Source organism: Xenopus laevis, chromosome 1L (genome assembly GCF_017654675.1).
Source record: "Xenopus laevis strain J_2021 chromosome 1L, Xenopus_laevis_v10.1, whole genome shotgun sequence".
NCBI classification, from domain to species: domain Eukaryota; kingdom Metazoa; phylum Chordata; class Amphibia; order Anura; family Pipidae; genus Xenopus; species Xenopus laevis.
In genome coordinates this window covers 214,920,508-214,942,371 of record NC_054371.1, presented here as the reverse complement: position 1 = coordinate 214,942,371, position 21,864 = coordinate 214,920,508, and the positions used below count along the sequence as shown (strand labels likewise).

The window sequence follows — 21,864 nt, the reverse complement described above, 5'->3', positions numbered from 1 at the left end:
TTTCACTGTAAAAAACCCTTTCCGAATTCATTTACTGTTGCCATGCACTGGTAAAAAATGTTTTTGTTGGTTTCAGAAAGACAAAACGAATGGCTGGCTCCAATCTCTATATGGACTAACTTATTAACGACCTCCATTCTAAACTTGCTTAAGTGTTATTGGATACCTAAACACATCTATAGAAAAAGCAAGCCACTGGGTAATTCTCACGGAGTGGAAAGGGGTGACCTGGGTGTCCAAACCCCAGGCCTTCACTTAAAGGATGAACAATTCTGTTTCAAATATATTAGAAAATCAGCAGAGCTTGTCACTCACCAAATCTGCCAGGTGGCCCGGGTGCCGTGCCCCGAACCCGTAGCTTAGGCAAGCTTAGACTTAGTCCGTTGGGAGTACCTTATTAAGTTTAAATATCTGTAACGGTTGTTTGCAAACAAGTGCCTATGATTACGTATCCTTTGATATGAAACGCGTTAGGACGCATACTTTTTAACAAGATGGAATAAAGTTACGAATTTTAACCTCCATTGCCATGGCTGCAGGAGTGCATGCACATTTATTTTCGAAGGTTGGTTTCAGAAAGACTACTAACGTTTATATAAATAAGCTGCTTTGTAGCCATGGGGCAGCGATTCAAAGGTGAAAAGGCTCAGGTTTACATAGCAGATAACAAATAAGCTCTGTAGAATACAATGGAAACTTTTCAGGTATCTACTATTTAACCTGCGCCTTTTCTCCTTAACTGAATCAGCCATCACAACATCACCCGCCAGTGCATTCCCCAACCTCACTGTCCTGACTGTGAAGAACCCCCTATGTTGCTTCAAATGAAAGTTCTTTTCTTCTAGTCTAAAGGGGAGGCCTCTGGTACGGTGATCCACTTTATGGGTAAAAAGGTCCCCTGCTATTTGTCTATAATGTCCTCTAATGTACTTGGAAAGTGTAATCATGTCCCCTCGCAAGCGCCTTTTTTCCAGAGAAAACAACCCCAACCTTGACAGTCTCCCCTCATAATTTAAGTCTTCCATCCCTCTAACCAATTTAGTTGCACTTAGTCTCTGCACTCTCTCCAGCTCATTTATATCCCTCTTAAGGACTGGAGTCCAAATCTGCACTGCATACTCCAGATCTCGCCAGACCTCACCAGGGACCTATAAAGAGGCATAATTATGTTTTCATCCCTTGAGTTAATGCCCTTTTTTATGCAAAACAGAACTTTATTTACTTTAGTAGCCACAGCATGACACTTGTGAGTTACTGTTCCTTTAAACAGATTTGCTCCAGATTGTTTAGGCTGGAGCTGGTTTTCCTCAGCTTCTCAATTATACAGAGATCGGGGTTTAAACTGTGCATAGTAAGGTATTTTTTGTTTTTGGGCCAATACAGAGTTGCCTTGGACTTTGGCCTCTTTGCTCTTCAGAAAGGCAGTATTTCATCTTCTTCCTTCTATTTTAACAAGATGCCCAGTCCTTGTTGAGCCACACAGCATGATGCTACTATCACCAACATGATTTACTATAGGTATATTTGTGAAGATTCTCATTCATCCAGGTCATGAGTATATCTGTAGTCAAATCAACTGGACTTACTGTGTTTTTTCCCTTGAAGACGTTTCACCAGTCATCCAACTGGCTTTCTCAATTCAAAATTAGATTCAGGTATGGTGTTTTTGTACATGTAGGTAGTATAGATTTGCACCATACATATTGTTAATTTAAACAGAGCTTTGTATGTGTTGCAGAGTAGCAGCATTTTCAATTGGTTAGAAATTACCTGGAACTTAGAGAAACAATTATATAGCTTCACAAGCTGTATTTTTGATGTAATGTTTATCCTGTGCTCGCCACACCCAAAAGCTTCTCCAAGCCCAAATCCACTGCACAAAATAAGATGGAGACACACAGATTTTGAGGAGGAACAATCAGCTGTGCATGTACTGCAGACAGATTGAAACTTGGAATCAATCAGATTTTACTTAAGACTAAGGAATTGTTGAGAATGGTGAAGGTTGAGATGTTAAACACCATCAAAGTTGAAATATAAATAATAAGTTATTGCCTTTGGATTTTGAACAGTACTAGGGAACTTAGTAATTTTAGAATTGGAGAGTCTGAGATCGGAAAATAATTGGTAGCAGAGAATGGTTAGCGAGTGAGCGCTCATGGCGTTTGTGGGTTCTGCTAAACATTAAGTGGAATAGAGCAGGTGAAAAGCCTCCTTTGTTTCTATTTACCAGAAGGTCTTTCCAGCTGACACAAGGTCATCCATTCACATTAGAAGAAAAGAGGTTCCGCCTAAATATTCAAAAGGGGTTTGTTACAGTGAGAGCTGTGAAGATGTGGAATTCTCTCCCTGAATCAGTGGTACAGGCTGATACATTAGATAGCTTTAAGAAGGGGTTGTATGGTGTTTAGCATGTGAGGGAATACAGGGTTATGGGAGATAGCTCATAGTACAAGTTGATCCAGGGACTGGTCCCATTGCATCTTGGGAGTCTGGAATGATTTTTTTCCCCCTCTGAGGCAAATTGGAGCGGCTTCAAATGGGTTTGTTTGCCTTCCTCTGGATCAACTAGCAGTTAGGCAGGTTAAAAAAAGAGTTGAAAGGTTGAACTTGATGGACGTGTGCCTTTTTTTTACAACCTAACTTACTATGTTACGGTAACTCTTCGACACAAGACAGTATTCATTACTGTTTATACAGTTTATACAAGAAATTTTGGTTAATCCTTGACCTACCAGCAACATTTTATGTAGATCTGCTTTCTGTGCAAGGATATAAACACTCCCCTCTATAAAAACCCTAGATTGAATGGCTGCTAAGACAGCCAGGCATCCTCTCCATTTATATAGCCATCAATACAAATTCTAGTGCCTGGCTTAGATGCGTTAAGCACCATAATAATTTATTTGGTTTAACCCAGATTACATTTGTTAAACCTTTTCTACCGTCTATAAATTGTAGGCTAAAATATTCTGTAGCCTTGCAGTTTTATAGGCTTCTAGAGACTTTTTCTTGACAATTCTCTTACTTTTTATTGAACTGCAATAAAATATATTGATGGAATGTTAATCGTTCAAAATGCTTCATGCTATGGTGTTTATTTTTTGGAAGACTTGGATCTGTATACATTTCCTACATAATATTCAGCAGTAGAATTAAAATCATTCTCCACTTTTTTCTGTTTTATTTTAAATCTAATTATTCAATGTTTTTGTACTTGGTGGGTGATTTGGTCTTTTTCTGAATTCTGGAGTAGTTTACTGAGGCATATCTTTAGTTAACTTTTGCTGATTTCTTGCACTCCAATTTGTGCCTGAAAGATGTAAGTGGTCTTGATACGAGTCTTGTTCACCATGTCTCAAAATTCAGAGCCATAGCAAAAAAGCTTATAGTAGGCTTTTCTTTAATTCTTTTCTAGGCTAAAGTTGTCCATGCAAGCTAGGCAGTCAGTAGCGTTCGTTGAGGGGGACAGGCCCTGATGCATGATGCACAGCCGGGCCCTGCCCCCCTCCGTACCGCCGCATTTTCAGAGGCGAACGGACTGCCGGGGGGCCCTGAGGGGGTGCGGGCCCTGGCCCGCTCACACCCCCTGCTCCCCCTGTAGTTCCGCCACTGTAGGCAGTAAACCCAATCAGGCTGATGTGCTTGTTTGACCAGTGGTTGCATCACAAAGTTTTACTGAATTTTCTAACCAGTCCAATCAATATCTCACTGTGACCGAACTAGATTTCTGTTGGGCACAATGCATTTCTGTTGGGCACAATGGAGTCCTTCTGGATGTGCCCGCAGATGGTTAGATTCTGGGACAAGGTGGTGAACTTTGTAACCCAAACTCTCAATATACCATGCAGTGTCGGACTGGCCCACAGGGATACCAGGAAAACTCCCGGTGGGCCCAGGTGTCAGTGGGCCCTTGTGCTGCTAAACATTTGGCCTATTTCATGGTCATTTCCTATTTCTATAAGAAATAGATGGAATAATCAATTATAGTATGTAAAGAAAAGAGAATAGGAGAATAAAGGTTGACCGAGTAGAGGGAGAATAAGAGAGTTGGCCCCTGGTCTAAGGTTTTTTTGGTGAGCCCTTGGTCTAATGTTTTTGGGTGGGCCCCTGGTATCCCAGTCCGACACTGATACCATGTGTGCAGACACAGGAGGCATGCCTTTTGGGCTTGGTTGAAAATATCACACCTAACAAATACCTCCGGTTTTTATATGGTCATGAAACTCCTTGGTAACTCATAATACCCTTGTATTTTACAAGAGGGAGTACTTTATTCACTTTGTTCCTTAACCTATTTTTTTTTTTCTGTCACTGACACCTGCTCTAACTGTATAGAAAAAACGATAGGTTGAGGAAGCACAATATGAATTTATAGTTAAAAAAAATCTAAAATTATATTAATAAAAGCTGTTTGTGAAAAAGGATGATAAAACATGACTTTGAGTTCAGTGGGATTTTTATAATAGAAGATGATTCCCTTTAAATATTATACTTCTAAATAGATATTCCAGTGGGCTTTACTATTCTGTTAAAGCATCGCTGAATGTGTGGGATTTTATGTTTTCAATTAATGGATGTAAATTATTGGTTACTTAGATATAATTTGATATGAAATGGAACATTAATATGAGCAGGGACCATATGTTTATACTTAATATCCCTGGGAGAGTTGAACAAAGAAAATCCCATGTTTTTCTTCTCTAGGGCTTCACCTTGAAAATAGGAAATCATGCTGAACATGAATATTTTGTTTGTTCCACGTGGGTTCATTTAATGGCTTTGGTTGATTTAAATGAAGAATTGCAGGTTGCTTCTCTAGAGTGCTTCAATTGAATAGGACACTCGCACACCCGTTGTGTAAATATTAGGGTTCGCTCGGTGCACATTGATTGGAGGATACAGCAACCTCACAGTGAACTGCAAAGAAAAGAACCACACTGGTACACGAGACTTGTGTCTGCAGGGCAAGCCCATGCAAAAGTTTTGCTGCGGTGGTGCAATGTTTTGGGTCTCAAAGGGGCGGAGCCCCGAAACGTTGCACAACCACAGTAAAACTTTTGCAACGGCTTGCCCTGCAGACACAAGTCTCGTGTGCCAGTGTGGTTCTTTTCTATGCTTCTCTAGAGTGTCATTGTTGATAAACTCCATGCAGTTTTATTTTGTGCTCTCATAGAGTTAAGTTTTGAAAAGTTGAGTATTTATGATTTAGAGCTCAATAACCATAAAATAACACTTTTTTTTCAATGTTTTTTTGTTTGTTTGTTTGTTTGTGTATACTTGGTAGGGGTTAGGTTACTGGACCCTGGTCCTTTGGAAGCTAGGGGAAGCCATTTTCTTTATAAATGCAAATTTCTAAAGAGCCAGATTATAAACTGAAAGTATTTTGGTGGTCTATGAAACAAGATAATGCTAGCTGTACCTGCCTGGAGCCCACAGAGCCTTTCTTTCTCTGGCATCTAGAACACTCACATTATCTGCATATCTCATAGGTGGAGTTATATCGGGAAAATAGGGTTGCAACCTGTTTGGTTTTGACCCGAACAGTTGGGTTTTTGTAAGGCCTGTTCGGGTCTGAACTTTCTGTTCGGTTTTCAGCCTAATGAACCCCGAACAATAATCTAGAGGGGGGCTGGCTCTGGTGTGTGACATGCAGCCGCATTTGTCAGTGGCGCACGGGCTGCCAGGGGGCCCTGGCCTGCTCGCACCCCCTGTTCCCCCGGTAGTTCCGCCACTGCCACCAACATCATTGTGCCACCTTTGATGCCATCATGACTGTTCCTGCATCACTGCGTCACCCCCGATGTTATCTGCCCTGCCATCCATGTTCAGGTTTAGCCACCAGCAAAGGTGGCAACCCTAGGGGGAGAACCTTGGTTTATCAAACATTCTTCTGTAATACCAACAATATCTAGGGGAGCAAATATGCATTCTTCCCAGATCTCACAATAACTGCCCCTTAGGCCACCTTCTTCCACAACTGTTCAAGCACCAGCCCTCTACAGTTTGTCAATTTTTGTCTCTTATCTTCAATAGTTTTTTCACATTTTACTTATGAGTGATGGTCATGTCATTGTCATGTGTGGAGTAGTTTAGGAGACCCTACTCATCACTAGGGGGGCAGCAGGAGAAAATGTTAATTTTGAAGCAGAAACACAGGTTATATTATTGTTGTTATATTGCTTTTATTTACATTAGAGCTTATGTGCCAAACCTAAAATGTATGCAGGGGATTTAACGAAGACGAAGTTCAATAAAAAAATAGTTGGCTAGAATGGGCTTCTGTACCTGACCAAGGCAACCACAGTGCATTAGCAATGAGGATAATCAGTTGCTATTCTGATTCACAGCACATGTTCTGTGCTGCTGTCCGTTACCTAAGTTTAGGGACCAACTAACAATATACTGTATATATAGAATAAAAAAATATTCAGATTCACATTACATGGAAGCTCATGTACCAGTGATTCTGCACTAGAATTTAATAATCAACCCATTAGCATCAGTTTCTACAAGAGATGAAACTTAATTTAAACTTGATTATTTATTCTCAAAATAATTTGTAACAATCCAAAATGGTGAACTCCTGACAACTTTGAAGGCCCCTAGATTATCACAGTTCTATGGCTGCTGAATCTTTCTGCTGGTAAGGTAAGTTCAGTACATCTATGATCCAGAATGCTCGGGACCTGGGGCTTTCCGGATAAGGGGTCATTCCATAATTTAGATTACCATACCTTAAAGGAGAAGGAAAGCTCCAAGACCGTTCATTGCCAACATATTAGCCACAATAGTGCAAGCCAGAATGCTATATTTATTCTGCAGAATGCTTTACCATACCTGAGTAAACAGCTCTAGACACTGTCTCTATTTGTTTAGGATAGCAGCTGCCAAATAACCTTGGTGTGACATCACTTCCTGCCTGAGTCTCTCCCTGCTAAATTACAGCTCTGAGCTCAGATTACAGCAGGGATGAGAGGAGCAAACTGAGCATGCTCAAGCCCTGCCCTGGAGGTTTCAGCTGAAAACAGGAAGTCTGATACAGAAGCCCATGAGTACACAATAGAAGGAAAGAAATGTGGTGTTTCTTTTGACAGAGGACTCAGAGCAGCATTACTCTGAGGGTTTACTGATGTATTTATATAGACCTTTCTGATAAAGCTTACTTCATTTTAGCCTTTCCTTCTCCTTTAAGTCTACTACATGATCATTTAAACATAAAATAAACCCACTAGGATTGTTTTACCATTAAACATTATTTCAGTTGGAATCAAGTACTGTTTTATTACTGCAGAGAAAAAGAAAATAATTTTTAAACATTTTAATTGAGTCAATGGAAGATGGCCTTCCCTTATTTCAGAGCGTCTTGGTTTTTACAGATAAGAGATCCCAGACCTGCATGTAAAATACATTTCTAGCCATTTTCATTTTAAGTCTACAGTATTCCTTTAATAACTGGGTGACAGAGATCATCTGACATAACTGAGAATAATTCCAACAAAATGTGAAACCTGTTATTGCTGTAAAATGACAAGTGCCGGTCGGTAACAGGCTAATAACATGAACTTTTCAAAGTTCACTCGTTCCTATGGGGCAGAGTAATACAGCAAGGTGCACTCACAGTTTGATAAATGGCAGCCACTGACGGTCGTATTTCCCTGCAACTGAACTGCAAAGTATTCCAAGTTAATGGAGCCTATGTGTGATAATAAAGTATAGCACATGTTGCATATTTGACCTACAATTCACAACAAGTTATGGGTGACAGGTGATTTAATTATTGCCCTAAGCCAAAGGGATTTCTTTCCACTGAAAACAAGCTTTGAATTAGTAAAACAATACATTTCTATTTTGCAAGGACTTTGATTGCAACTCTTGTCTGGGAAGATGGATGTCGCTAAAGGGTCATTAATATTGAAAGAATTTTCAGACTAGGTCAGAATAAGTTTGAAATTTGATTTGTTTCAGGGGTCATTGGAGAGAATTACAAAGAGGGGAGCTCACTATGTTTAGGAATATAACAGTTTAATGAGTAGAAGTGTTGATCTAAATTAAATCTTATTTAAAAACTAAACACACATATAATATGTTGGGAGTTTTTTCTTTTTGTTTTTCTTAAAAAATTAATATAACAGATTTGTATAGACATGAGAAACTAGCACTAGCAGTTAGCCTTGGCAGCTTGCACTTATGATATAAGTGTATAAGTATATATATATATATATATATATATATATATATATATATATATATATATATATATGTATATATATATATATATGTATATATATATATATGTCCCTGGTGAGGACCAAAACGTCCATCAAATTAATAAGTTGTCTTTTTTTAGATCAATCCTGCTGTGCATCAGCTTTTTTTCTTTTACATTTTTATATTCAGCTACTGAACTGCACCCAGGTTTGCAACTCTATAAGTGAGTGCCCTGAATTGATGTTAGGAGCTTACCATCATACAGTAAAGAATTAGCCTGAATTGGACTGTTGCCGTGAGTGCTTTCATTTCGTATATGGCCGCCTGGGTAACACCCGGCTAACGACATTTAAGGAGAGGTGAGTGCCAGTACCCGGGCACTCACCTGGGTGTATTATACCTCAGCGTTGGAGTGCTGGAACCATAGGAACCCCCAAATATATATATATATATATATATATATATATATATACAGTATATAATGTAGTAGAGAACAGCACTCCATCTCATCTGTTAACCCAGGTGCACTGGGATTTTTCGTGATCAAATTATTATTAATAATGGCCTTGAAAACGGTCCCATTCCTGAAGCGTTATATCAGTTACACATATAATACTAATTTGATCACGAATATATATATATATATATATGTTAGTAGTGGCCTTACACATTGGGGGTTATTTACAAATAAAGTCAACCAAACTCCCTTACGATTGAAGCTCTGAAAACTCGACTATTTGGAATCAACCTTATTGGATTATTGAACGAAAACCCAGACTTTATTGGATTATCCAGCGCAGGTCACTATGTCAAAAAACATAGCGTTTTTAGATTTTAGATTCAAAATTTTAGCAGCTTTGAGTATAATAAATCTCTAAAAATTCAAGTTTTTTTTTTCCTCAAAACATTCAAGTTTTCTCCTTTAAAGACACGACCAGATAAATTTTAGGTTTCATAAATGGACCCCTTATTGTCACCTTTCTTGTAATATTGTCTGTGCAACTATATTTATCATAGCTCCAAAGCCATATATGTGTCTTAATTATATTATTTTTACTATTTCCATACAAGACCTCACCTGTACTATTTGTTGACTGTTCCCCATTGACAACAAGTGGAGGCCATCGGTGCAATGTGCAATGTGAGAAATCTACCAGTTCCCGATTGGCGGGCATGTGTCTGCTTGGTCAGTGGAAAGTAAAAATCCACAGCAGAAATACTGTATATTCTAACCAAGAAGCCCTCATTGTGGGGTGTAATTAAGTGAAGACAAGGCTAAAACAAGCTGAGTGTCAAGACCGCCGGGAGCGCGAGGAGTCGCGTCCGCTCCCGGCGGCGAAGAATCCAAGATGGCGGCGCCCAGGCAACCCACGTGGGTTCCGACGCCGGCGCAGTGACGCCAGCACGGCGCGCCGGTTGCAGGCGCGCTGACGCTAGCGCAAGGACGCCAAATTCAAAGATAAAAGAACGCCTGAGGCGCCAAGATGGCGCCCGAAAATAGGATCCTGTTCCCTTAGAGATTCCTGGGTTCCCTTGCTGTTTCCCCTGCTTATAATCCGCCTGATTCCTTGGTGTGACCCCTTGCCTGGACCTGGACTTCGCTGATACTCTGCCTGCCATAGACCCCCTGCCTGGCCCTGGACTTTGTTTGTATTCCGCCTGCCTTTTGACCTGTGTTTGGATTTTGATTATTCTCTTGCCTTACCCCTGGATACCACGACCCTGATCCCTCCTGAGGGGCTTCCTCCTAGATCCGGACTACTCCCCAGAGGGGGCTCCCGGCTCCCTGACATTATTTTCGGGCCATGGATCCTTCTGAGGAAGCCACACCTGATGTCGGACGAGCGCTCCGCGGACTGGCATCCCGCATGGAGGACTACGAAAACCAGCAGGTTCGCATTGGGCAAGCACTCGATGTCCTGCTTGCTCGAGTGCCTTCTGCGCCCTCCGCTGCTCCACCTACTGGAAATCCCCCCATGGCGGCAGCCTCTACGAACGCAAGCTACCCGACAGGTGAGCCTCGCATTCCACCTCCCCTTCGCTTCAGTGGGGACCCACAAGCCTGCAGGGGATTTGCCACACAGTGCCAAATTCAATTTGAGTTCCAACCCACACAGTTTCCAAGTGAGCGTTCCAAGGTGGGGTATGTGATGTCTCGATTGGAAGGCAAGCCACTGGAGTGGGCAACGTCTCTTTGGGAGAAGAATTCCCCGGTGACTTATGCTGTTAAAGACTTTCTCCAAGCTTTTCGCATAGTCTTTGATGCTCCAGGTCGGGTCACGAACGCCCCTGCCCGTCTCTTGCAGCTCCGGCAGGGAAGCCGCAGTGTCAATGAGTACGCTATAGACTTCCGAACACTGATGGCGGAGACTTCCTGGTGTGATGACGCTTACAAGGCCGTATACTACCAAGGCCTATCCATCCGCATCAAAGATGATCTCGTCTCCAGAGAGACTCCTGACACCCTGGAAGGACTGATCGCTCTATCTATTAAGGTGGACACCCGCCTCAGAGAACACCAGGTGGAGAGAGAGCGCAGCAGACGATTTTCTCCCATGTTGGCCCCTCGCTTTCTAAGGCCGATTCTGCAAGCACCCGCTGTCCCTGTGACTCATGTGTCCACGTCTCCCCTGGAGGAACCTATGCAAGTAGGAAAAGCTCGCCTCTCCGAGCAGGAAAGACTCCGAAGACGAATGGCAGGTCTCTGTTTGTACTGTGGTGGGCATTCCCATTTTGCCAACGCCTGTCCTGCCAAAGCCAAGAGTTTTGTACCCCGAGGTATGTCTCAGGTTTCTCATGTAGGGGGCATCACTCGAGGGCCTCAGGAGAAGTATCAAGAAAATTCACGCAGACTTCTCCTTCCTTTGCAGATTCACCTGGCAAGTAAGTCTATCTTCGAAAGGGCCTTCCTCGACTCCGGAGCGGATGGCAATTTCATGGACGCCTTCTTTGCCGAACGCATGAAGATTCCCCTGCTCCCATTGTCTTCACCCCTGCGAATTACCGCCATAGATGACAAACCCCTGGAGTTTGAATTCGTCACAATGTTCACGGCGGAACTATCTGTACAAGTTGGGGCGCTGCATCTAGAAAAACTTTCATTCTTCATCATCCCCTGTCCTTCTACTCCAGTAATATTGGGTCTTCCGTGGTTACGTCTGCATAACCCCACCATAGACTGGTCCACTGGGCAGATCTCTCGTTGGAGTTTATTTTGCCTGCAACATTGCCTTCCGCCAAAACCCCTCGAGAAGGTGAATGTCTCCACTGCGGAACTAAAGACTTTGCCCTCCACTTACAAGGGATTTTCCGATGTGTTTTGTAAAAAGTCTGCAGAGTTCCTTCCCCCACATCGCTCCTACGACTGTCCGGTTGAACTCCTGCCAGGAGCCATGCCCCCCAGAGGGCGCACTTACCCTCTCTCTCCTGCAGAGACTACCGCTATGAAGGAGTACATCCAAGAAAATCTCCAGCGGGGGTTTATCCGCCCTTCTACCTCTCCTGCAGGGGCTGGGTTCTTCTTCGTGGAGAAGAAGGACGGAGGCCTTCGGCCTTGTATAGACTATCGGGGCCTGAATAAGATCACCGTGAAAAACAGGTACCCCCTGCCCCTGATTGCCGAGCTCTTTGACCAGCTGAAAGGGGCAAAGATTTTCTCCAAGTTGGATCTCCGGGGGGCCTACAACCTCATTCGCATCCGGGAGGGTGACGAATGGAAGACGGCATTCAACATGGGCACTATGAATATCTTGTTATGCCCTTCGGCCTATGCAATGCCCCTGCCGTCTTCCAGGAGTTTGTTAATGATGTGTTCCGAGATCTCCTAGGAAGGTTCGTAGTCGTATACTTGGACGACATCCTGATCTTCTCTAAGGACCTTGAAAGTCATCGCTCTCAGGTGAAGGAGGTACTCTCTCGTCTGAGGAAGAACTCTCTCTTCGCCAAGTTGGAGAAATGTGTCTTCGAGGTATCCAAGATCCCCTTCCTAGGGTACATTATCTCTCCAGAGGGATTTGAGATGGACCCCGTGAAAGTGTCGGCCATCCAGGAGTGGCCTCTCCCACTGAGTACCAAGGCAATCCAGAGATTCATCGGATTTGCTAATTATTATCGACAGTTCATCCGGGGGTTCTCTTCCCGCATTGCACCTATCCTGGCCCTCATCCGGAAAGGGGGTAAACCCAGCCTGTGGCCTCCATCTGCCATAGAAGCCTTTCAGTCCTTGAAAGAGGCCTTCACGTCCGCTCCTGTTCTCCGACATCCCAATCCTGCACTACCCTTCTGCATCGAGGTTGATGCTTCTGAAGTCGGAGCCGGAGCTATCCTGTCTCAGAGACACTCCACTGATGGAAAATTGCACCCCTGTGCGTATTTCTCCAAGAAGTTCTCATCCGCAGAGCAGAACTATGATGTCGGAAATCGAGAACTCTTGGCAGTCAAGCTTGCCCTTGAAGAATGGCGTCACCTCCTGGAGGGCTCTGAAATTCCTGTCCAGATTTACACAGATCACAAGAATCTGGAGTTTATACAGTCGCTCAAGAGGCTAAATCCCAGACAAGCCAGGTGGGCCCTTTTCTTTTCCCGATTTAACTTTGTTTTGACTTATCGCCCAGGTTCCAAGAATCTGAAGGCCGACGCCTTGTCTCGTAGCTTCACTCCGGTGGACCGTGACCCTGAGAGGCAGGAACCAATCATTCCACCAGTCAAGATCATTGCCTCTCTGTATCCCCAATTTGCCGACCAGATCCTGGCTGGGCAGTCCTCAGCTCCTCAAGATACTCCGATTGGCATGGCCTTCGTCCCTCCAGAACTTCGCCTGGCCATCCTGCAACAAACCCACTGCTCCAGGCAAGCTGGACATCCTGGTCCGGCCAAGACCCTTGAACTCTTGAGGCGCCTAGTCTGGTGGCCTGATATCCGCAAGGATGTAAAGGACTTTGTGGCTGCTTGTAATGTCTGTGCCACTTCTAAGCCTAGCCATTCCCGCCCCAGCGGGTTGTTACAGCCTTTGCCGGTTCCCTCTCGTCCGTGGACGCACCTCTCTATGGACTTTATTGTCGAACTTCCTCCCTCCGGTGGGAATACTGTGATCTGGGTTGTCATAGACCGCTTCAGCAAAATGGCCCATTTCATCCCTTTGAAGAAGTTACCCTCTGCGGTGGAATTATCCCAACTCTTTATTAAGTACATCTTCCGCCTGCATGGTTTCCCGGTGGAGATCGTCTCCGACAGAGGCACCCAGTTCACCGCCAAGTTCTGGCGTTCCCTATGTAAAGACTTGGGAATAACACTTCAATTTTCGTCCGCCTACCACCCGCAGATGAATGGGGCAGCTGAACGTGTGAACCAAGCCTTAGAACAGTTCCTGAGGAACCACGTGTCTCTTTGCCAGGACGATTGGTCTGACCTCCTCCCGTGGGCGGAGTTTGCTCATAATAATGCATGTCATTCCTCCACAGGAAGGTCTCCATTTATGGCGGTGTATGGACAGCACCCTCAAGCCTTTCCTCAGGACTTCGTGTTGTCGGACGTCCCGGCTGCAGATGATCTGGCAGCCCATATGTTTGCTATTTGGGCTGCAACCAAGTCTAACCTGGAGAAGAGTGCTCTAGTCCACAAGACTTTCGCGGATCGCCGTAGAAGGCCCTCTCCTCCCTACAAGGTGGGTGATAGTGTCTGGCTCTCTTCCAGGAATATTCGCTTGAAGGTGCCATCTCCCAAGTTGGGTCCGAAGTTCCTGGGTCCGTTCCCCATCTTGGAGATAATTAACCCTGTAGCCATCAGACTTCAACTCCCACCAGAGATGAGAATCCCCAACGTGTTCCACGTCTCCCTGGTGAAGCCCACCGTCTCCAACCATTTCTCTGGTGTCCAATCTCCTCCTCCTGCTGTCTCTGTGGAAGGTCAACAAGAATTCGAGGTGGAGAGAATCCTTGATTCCAGAATCTCCAGAGGGTCCCTTCAATACCTCATCCATTGGAAGGGCTTTGGCCCCGAAGAATGCTCTTGGGAGGGACACCGTGATGTGCATGCTCCTCGTTTGGTAAGAGACTTCCACTCCAAGTTTCCCCAGAAACCAAGTCCCGGTGGTCCTGAGGCCCCCCGTGAGGGGGGGGTACTGTCAAGACCGCCGGGAGCGCGAGGAGTCGCGTCCGCTCCCGGTGGCGAAGAATCCAAGATGGCGGCGCCCAGGCAACCCACGTGGGTTCCGACGCCGGCGCAGTGACGCCAGCACGGCGCGCCGGTCGCAGGCGCGCTGACGCTAGCGCAAGGTCGCCAAATTCAAAGATAAAAGAACACCTGAGGCGCCAAGATGGCGCCCGAAAATAGGATCCTGTTCCCTTAGAGATTCCTGGGTTCCCTTGCTGTTTCCCCTGCTTATAATCCGCCTGATTCCTTGGTGTGACCCCTTGCCTGGACCTGGACTTCGCTGATACTCTGCCTGCCATAGACCCCCTGCCTAGCCCTGGACTTTGTTTGTATTCCGCCTGCCTTTTGACCTGTGTTTGGATTTTGATTATTCTCTTGCCTTACCCCTGGATACCACGACCCTGATCCCTCCTGAGGGGCTTCCTCCTAGATCCGGACTACTCCCCAGAGGGGGCTCCCGGCTCCCTGACACTGAGCCAGTGATACCTTCACAGAACATTGGATGAAATAAAGCAAATAGAATATAAATGTTTTGAATTTTAGTGCCATTAGAGCTTGTTGAAACCACAATTAAACTATATTTTTTTAAACTTACGAGTGCCATGAAAGTTATTAAAATATCCAAATAAAAAAAGTAAGAACGGGAAAAAACATTGAATGATCCAGACAAAAATACGAATATCTCTAAAACCTCTAAAAATTTTAATACTGGCAAAAAAAAATCAGAAAAACCTCTAAAAGTCTGAATAGTTGAAAAACAAGAAAGCTCCAATAGAATTTGTGCAGCTCCCAATGACTTCTATTCGACCTCGACTACTTTTACATGGCACAGTTTTGTATTACAGTTTTTCATGGTTTTTCCATTTAATCTCCAATTTTTAGAGTTTTGAACAAATTAAAAAGCACAAATTTTTTGAGAAAAATACAATTCGTGAAAAAAAAAAAGGAAATCCGAATTTTAGTAAATCGACCTGATAATGTTACAATTGGGGAAACCTTCACGGAAAATGAAGATATACCAGCCATTTGAGTTCTTTGTGGTGCTGTTTAAGCAGCTACTTTATCTTGGATGTTGGGCTTGGATGGACAACCTGGTAATTATGGCCCTGGAGTGTCATTGATGATGATGATGTGCCGGCTTTTGGTGTGGGTTGCTAATCACTCCATGATATTGTGGCTTGTTGACCTTTTAGCTGCAGCATTCACAAGCAGGTATCGCCTCTGATGCAGTACAAAATCACAGTGTGCCCCCAAAAATCATGCAAGTAAGAAGCTGCTGTACAGTGCTGCTAGATATAACACAAATATAAGAAAATCAGCATATAAACATTAGACTGAAGGCAGCCATTTATTAAACCTGTAGAGGGAAAACTCGAATTTTTCATAGAAATATAAAAACTACATTTTTAGAGATTCATTATACCCCAAAACTGCTAAAAATCCAAATCCAAAAATCAGAGTTTTTGTCCGATAATCCGTAAAACTCAAGTTTTCACAGCGACAATTTGATAAAATCGAGTTTTCGGAGCGTCAACCACAATTGATGCTTGATTTTGTTGCAATGTTTTTTCACTCCGACTTTTTCAAGAAAAATGATTGATAAATGAATTCAGTTTGTAGAAGGGAGTATGGTCAACTTTGTTTTAATAAAAAAAAAAAATGAGATTAATTTGAGTTTTAGTAAATAGACCCCTAACATTACAAACATTCAAATAAAGAGAATATTCTTGCTGTGTTGTACACCATTATCTGATCGCACTTGAGGTTTAAGGGTTTGACAAAGTTACTGACACATGGTGAGCCTGATAAGTTCTAAGATCAACTGTCAGAACAAGCTTTCTGTAATCACCCTGTCACAGCCTTACTTTGCCGCTGTCAGAACATCTTCAGCGGGCGAAATATCTTCTGAACTGACAGTTCTCCCGTCTCCTGGCCGTGGCTGGTCGAGTGCAGCAGATCAGAAGCATGCAATTCAAGCAAAACGTCAGAGAACAGCACGGCCACTCAGGGAGAAATCAAACTTGGCACATTCAGAAAGAACTTTTTTTTTTTTCCTCTTCCACCCAAAATAACTTTTTAGTCACAGTTCACTCTGTCATTTTTTTTTTGTACTTTGTATCTCTGATCCTTAACTGTGACTGACAGATGTTACAGGAGACTTGCGTCTGTGGGGTTTTAAATTTATGAAGAGTTTCTAGAGAAGTTACTGGTTTTTCAAGCTGTTTTTTCGTTCACATTATACAATATTAATACGTAGGTCACATTAAAATTAGATTTTCTTTCCATTGTTAGGGTAGTTTATAATGTGCTTGCTTCCTCCTGCAGAGAGATGCATAATGTTATTTAAGGGCCTGGAGGCACCTTAGCGCTTCCAAAGCAAGGCAACTTTAACTCATAGCAGCATTTCTTCAGCACCGTAATTATCTTCAATATATGTATATGCTATCATCACATTATAGGTATTTTTTTGGGAAAAATATAATAATCAATTAATCAATTTGAAGCTGGCCATAAGTGCACCCAAGGATTAATTGGCCAAAACAGCAGGTGCGGTTTAATTGTAAATGTATTTGGCCATAAGTGTAGAGGTGTGGGATTCGCTATCCGCGAACCCATTATCCAGAAAACTCTGAATTAGAGAAAGGCCATCTCCAATAGACTCCATTTTATCCAAATAATCCAGATTTTTAAATAAAATAATAATGAATTGTAATAATAAAACAGTAGTTTGTACTTGATCCCAACTAAGATATAATTAATCCTTATTGGAAGCAAAACCAGCTTATTGGGTTTATTTAATGTTTACATGATTTTCTAGTAGACTTAGGGTGTGAAGATCCAAATTATGGAAAGATCCATTCTCCGGAATACCCCGGATCCCAAGCATTCTGGATAACAGGTCCCGTGCCTGTACCAATAACATCCTGTGAAACAAATATGATTTTTGGTTTGTGTATATTGGGCAGATGATCTTGACTGATATCTATTATATCTGCCATGGATCGTCAGTCCAACAATCACTTGGGTTGAACATTTCTTCTGCCAGTGCACCAGCCAGTGCAGAGCCACAGCTCTGTGGAAAGGTTATAATATTATAAATGTGCCATATATTCTGTTTAATTACATATATGCAAAGGTTTCTGCATTCTGCATGGTTTCTGCATTATAGACTATGCACAGTTGGCCAGCGTCGGACTGGCCCACAGGGATACCAGGAAAACTCCCGGTTGGCCAAGGTGTTAGTGGGCCCTTGTGCTGCTAAATATTTGGCCTATTTCAAGGCCATTCCCTATTTCTATGAGAACAAAGAGGCTAAATAGATGGAATAATAGATTATAGTATGTAAAACTATAAATAGAGGTTGAGCTAGGAGAGGAAGAATAATAGTACTGACAGTGAGCCCCTGGTCTAAATTTTCTTGGTGGGCCCCTGGTCTAAGGTTTTTGGTTGGGCCCCTGGTATCCCAGTCGGACACTGCAGTTGGCTCAATACTCATCAGGATACAATTTGCATGTAGCAATAAAACAAAGTACTTGTCACACATACCAGTCATGTCAACCCCAAAGGAAAAAAAGAATTGGGAGAAACAGAGAGTTCCTTCATGATAGATGACAGTCCTGTATTTTTACACCTCTTCTGCTCTTCTCCTTTTAAGATGGCTATAGACGCCCCGACCATTTTGTACGATTTTTGGACTGGCAATTTTCATACCAAGCAAGATCATTTCTGTGTATTACCTATGTCTGTCAATTAATGGCCAAAACATTGTCTAATTTTTTATTTTTCCTACTTTTATCCTACATTTTAAATCGGAATGGTTAATTTTAGATCATTGCATTGTCATACAAGGGGTAAAATTTGAACGTCTATGGCCATCTTGAACCATGCAATGAACATCACTATAAAACCTCAATTGAAAGAAAGTCCCCCTATCACAAAAAAATGTGAGTGATCACCTTAAATAAGGCATGGTCTAAGCAAAACCCAAGCAACGTTGATCAATCTAAAACTAAGGTCCTACTTATTAACAATAAGTGCCCTTTGCTTCTTCCAGTATCAGCTGTCATCCTGATTATTCTGAATACTAGCTGAGCATTATGCTTATAAAATCATCAGGATGAATTATAAAGATATTGCATGCCAGTAAATCATGGGCAGAGACAGATGAAATGACTTACAGATTTAAAAGCTGCCTGATGCATTTCACTCACACACAGCAAGCTTTATCAAAGCTAAACTATTCTGTTGCCCTATAGTAAACATAAATCCTATTTGACATATTCCATATGACCGTTTCTGAATAACTCTGCTTTCACTGATATTATTAAACAGAAGAAGTATAGAGATTGCCAAAAAACAAAATCAAGTGAAATTGCATCTTTCACAATATTTCATGGTATAAGCGTGTTTATGTAATTATGGATGCAACACCCCAGTTATTGCTGCAGTCATTTTTTGCTTTAGTACTAAGGCTGCATTTATCTGAGATAGCTAACAGAGCTTTCTTCTTCAGTGGATATCGGCTTTATTTCACTAGGGAGGATAACATTAGCAAGCACTTTCTTGTCATGCTAAAATCTTAAATAAAGCTAACTTTACATAGCTCACAAAACTAGAGGGAGAACCGTTCAAGTGCACAAATCAGAAAGTATTCAGGTAAGCATTCCTAAGACAGAAGGGCGATTAACTATTTTCCTGTCTATGTTCTTAGTTTATGTTGTAGATCACAGATTTTCCCCATCCTTGGCAAAACGTCTATATTGTGTTTCTCCTGCGATGACCAATGTGCTGACATTCCAGTATCTCACTGGTCTGTGCCCACCGCTGCTTGATGATTTGTTTGAATTTAGCTGAAGTAATGTGGCTTTGAGAAACATTTCCTTGACAGTACCAAGTGCCTCTCTATATTAATGTAAGCTAAACACATGCAGCCTAATATTAACAGTAGTAACCAACACAAACCGACTAAGCTTAGATCTCCAGCTTGGATTCACTAAGCTCAGCAAAGAGATGTTTCACTTTTATTCCAGGAAACATTTGAAAAAGCTTTAAGGTACCAATTTCCTCAAAATATTTCACAGTTTATTCATCTTCTGTTTGGGTGGCCAAATCAGGATAGATCTTATTTTGCAGCTTGGCCAGTTCAGCTGAATGGAGCAACCAGTAAGCCTAAGATAATGTTCACTTTAATGAACCAAAAAAGCATTTTATAAAGCTTTGGAAGATGGGGCCCAACATGAAGGTTAGGTAAAGTGAGGGTCAATCCTCTTAATGGGTTTCATGAATATTCAGGAAACTATGGGATAGTGACATTTATGGTTTCTAAATATCAGGAACCTTATTGTGAGCTACCTGGAGGGGCTTGATTGAATGGCGGACTGCAAAGGAGGTCTGAAGCCTCAAAAGTCTAAAGATATCTATTCACTGCCTCAAAAAACCTGTTCTGCAGAGTAAACATGAGAGAATTACAGTGGGCAAAAATGGCATTGAGCATGACTTGGGCATCTTTTGGAGATGCTTCTTATTGTATATATTGCTTTCATTGCAGAGTGTTGTTCGATGCCTTTGGCACCCAAAGCTGAACCAGATCATGGTGGGCACTGGCAATGGATTGGCTAAAGTATATTATGATCCCAACAGAAGCCAGAGGTATGTTTTAGTTGTTTATGTGTGGATTAGTACTATAGGTTGGGTGGTGTTTATACATATATCATCCCTTTTTAAATACACCTAAATACTAATGTTATGACTCTCCAGATAAGTAGTTTCAGATGTTGGCACCATCTCCCAGGGCTCCTGGGGTTATGCTGCAGCAGGAGAACTATGGAGACCAAACACCACGTCACAGTGCCATTGTCCTCAGTGTTAATTGTGTACAATGTGCATTTGTCTTCAGGCAAAGTTGAAGTATCTGGAATGCTTCTCCATTTGGGGGATATTAGCATTATAATGTCATGTTAATGGATTGTTATAATTTATTTATAAATTAATTTCAGTCCCTTCCCCAATGGAGCTTACAGTTTAAGGTGCCTATCACACATACACACTGAGAAGTTTGACCCCCACAGTAAGGGATAATTTACATAATTAGAACCCCTGTCCCTGACTGTAGTTGCTGCCATTAAAAATCACTAGGAAATGCTTATGGCAAACACTGGAATTGTTGATGGTAAATTCTTAAGAGGGCCTTTTTTTCGAGCTGCTTAATATATTGCAGCTAGCTTTGCTCCAAAAGAGAGTTTTGTGAGGAGGAAAGCAGGTAGAGCTTTTAGGTTTATAGAGGTTAGAGAGCCTGCAGCAGGGTGTTAATAATCACCAAGGGTTTATAGTCCATGTTTCCTATGTTCTACAATGAATATTAACCATTGTGCCCTCTCTGTGTTTTCCTACCCAGGGGAGCCAAGTTATGTGTTGTTAAAACTCAGCGAAAGGAACGGCAAGCAGAAACTCTGACCCAGGATTATATTATTACACGTAAGTAAATACCCAACAAGTCCATATCACTTTTAAAAGGCATTTGTTAAATCCTGAATATGTTTTGCACATATAAGTTATGTTTTTTTTTTGCCTGTATATTTGAACTCAAGGCACAAAGATTATCTCCATTCAGCTTAGAGGGGACATTGCTTTTAGCCCAAAAAGGCAGGACCATATCAGAAGAAAGTACCCCTTCCCATCCTACAGATTTTTCATTTTCCCGTAGCTGCCAACTTGAGGCTGGTTAATTGAACTTGATCAAACAGTCTTTCAGGAGGCAAATGTATATCACATCCACTACCGACCCAGAACCACAGTTCTCTCTGTAAGTGAAGGTGCAATCAAACTGTGGACAATTATCGTTCCCCACAAGCTGCCCACACAAATTAATAATCAGGCTTAAAGTAGAACTAAATCGCCCTGAGATATAACAGCCCCCTCAACTGCCCTTGATCTGCCCCCTTTGCAGCTCTCTCCTCACACAGTATATTAAGTACATTAGTGCTCCTATTTGGAATCCTGGTGGGAGATGCTTGAGAAAGGGCGATATTAAGTCCGAAACGTTGCCTGTTTTTTCTGACCGAATAAACAATTTTTCACTATTTTAACAAAGCGGTGCTGCAGTGATATCTTTTCTACTGTATGTTTTGCCCCTGGCAAGAGCTTCTGGACTGTGCTGAATCCTGCCCGCAAGGGTTTTGAGAGGTGGTTGAAGCACACACTTTTCTCATTATTTGGACCTATTTGGAATCCTGAGCGCAAGAAGCAGAGCAGCACAGTGGAGTCCCCTTGGCACCATCTTCTGTCCATTAGTATCCTCTTCAGGTCTGTTCGCCATCACGGAGCCTGCAGGAACATGCTCAGTTGAAGCAGATTCCTGACTAGCCCCAACTGCGCGTGTGCCTGCAGGCTCCGTGGTAACACACCATGTGCGGGGAGGCAGAGTTAAAGGGGGTAGATTGAGGACAGTTGAGGGGGTTGTTATATCTCAGGGGATTAGTTCTCCTTTACTTTTTAATGGGGGGT

The 21,864-nt window shown here is 42.6% G+C and overlaps 1 protein-coding gene across 2 annotated transcripts in view; it reads left to right on the top strand.

Annotated features, from left to right (window-relative positions):
- Positions 1–21,864, top strand: part of wdr70.L (WD repeat domain 70 L homeolog) — a 194,601-nt gene that overhangs the window by 145,825 nt on the left and 26,912 nt on the right. For both annotated transcript variants that reach the window (XM_041580207.1, NM_001092174.1), the window contains 2 exon segments: positions 19,910–20,010; positions 20,756–20,835. In XM_041580207.1, coding sequence (XP_041436141.1) covers positions 19,910–20,010; positions 20,756–20,835 — 181 coding nt within the window.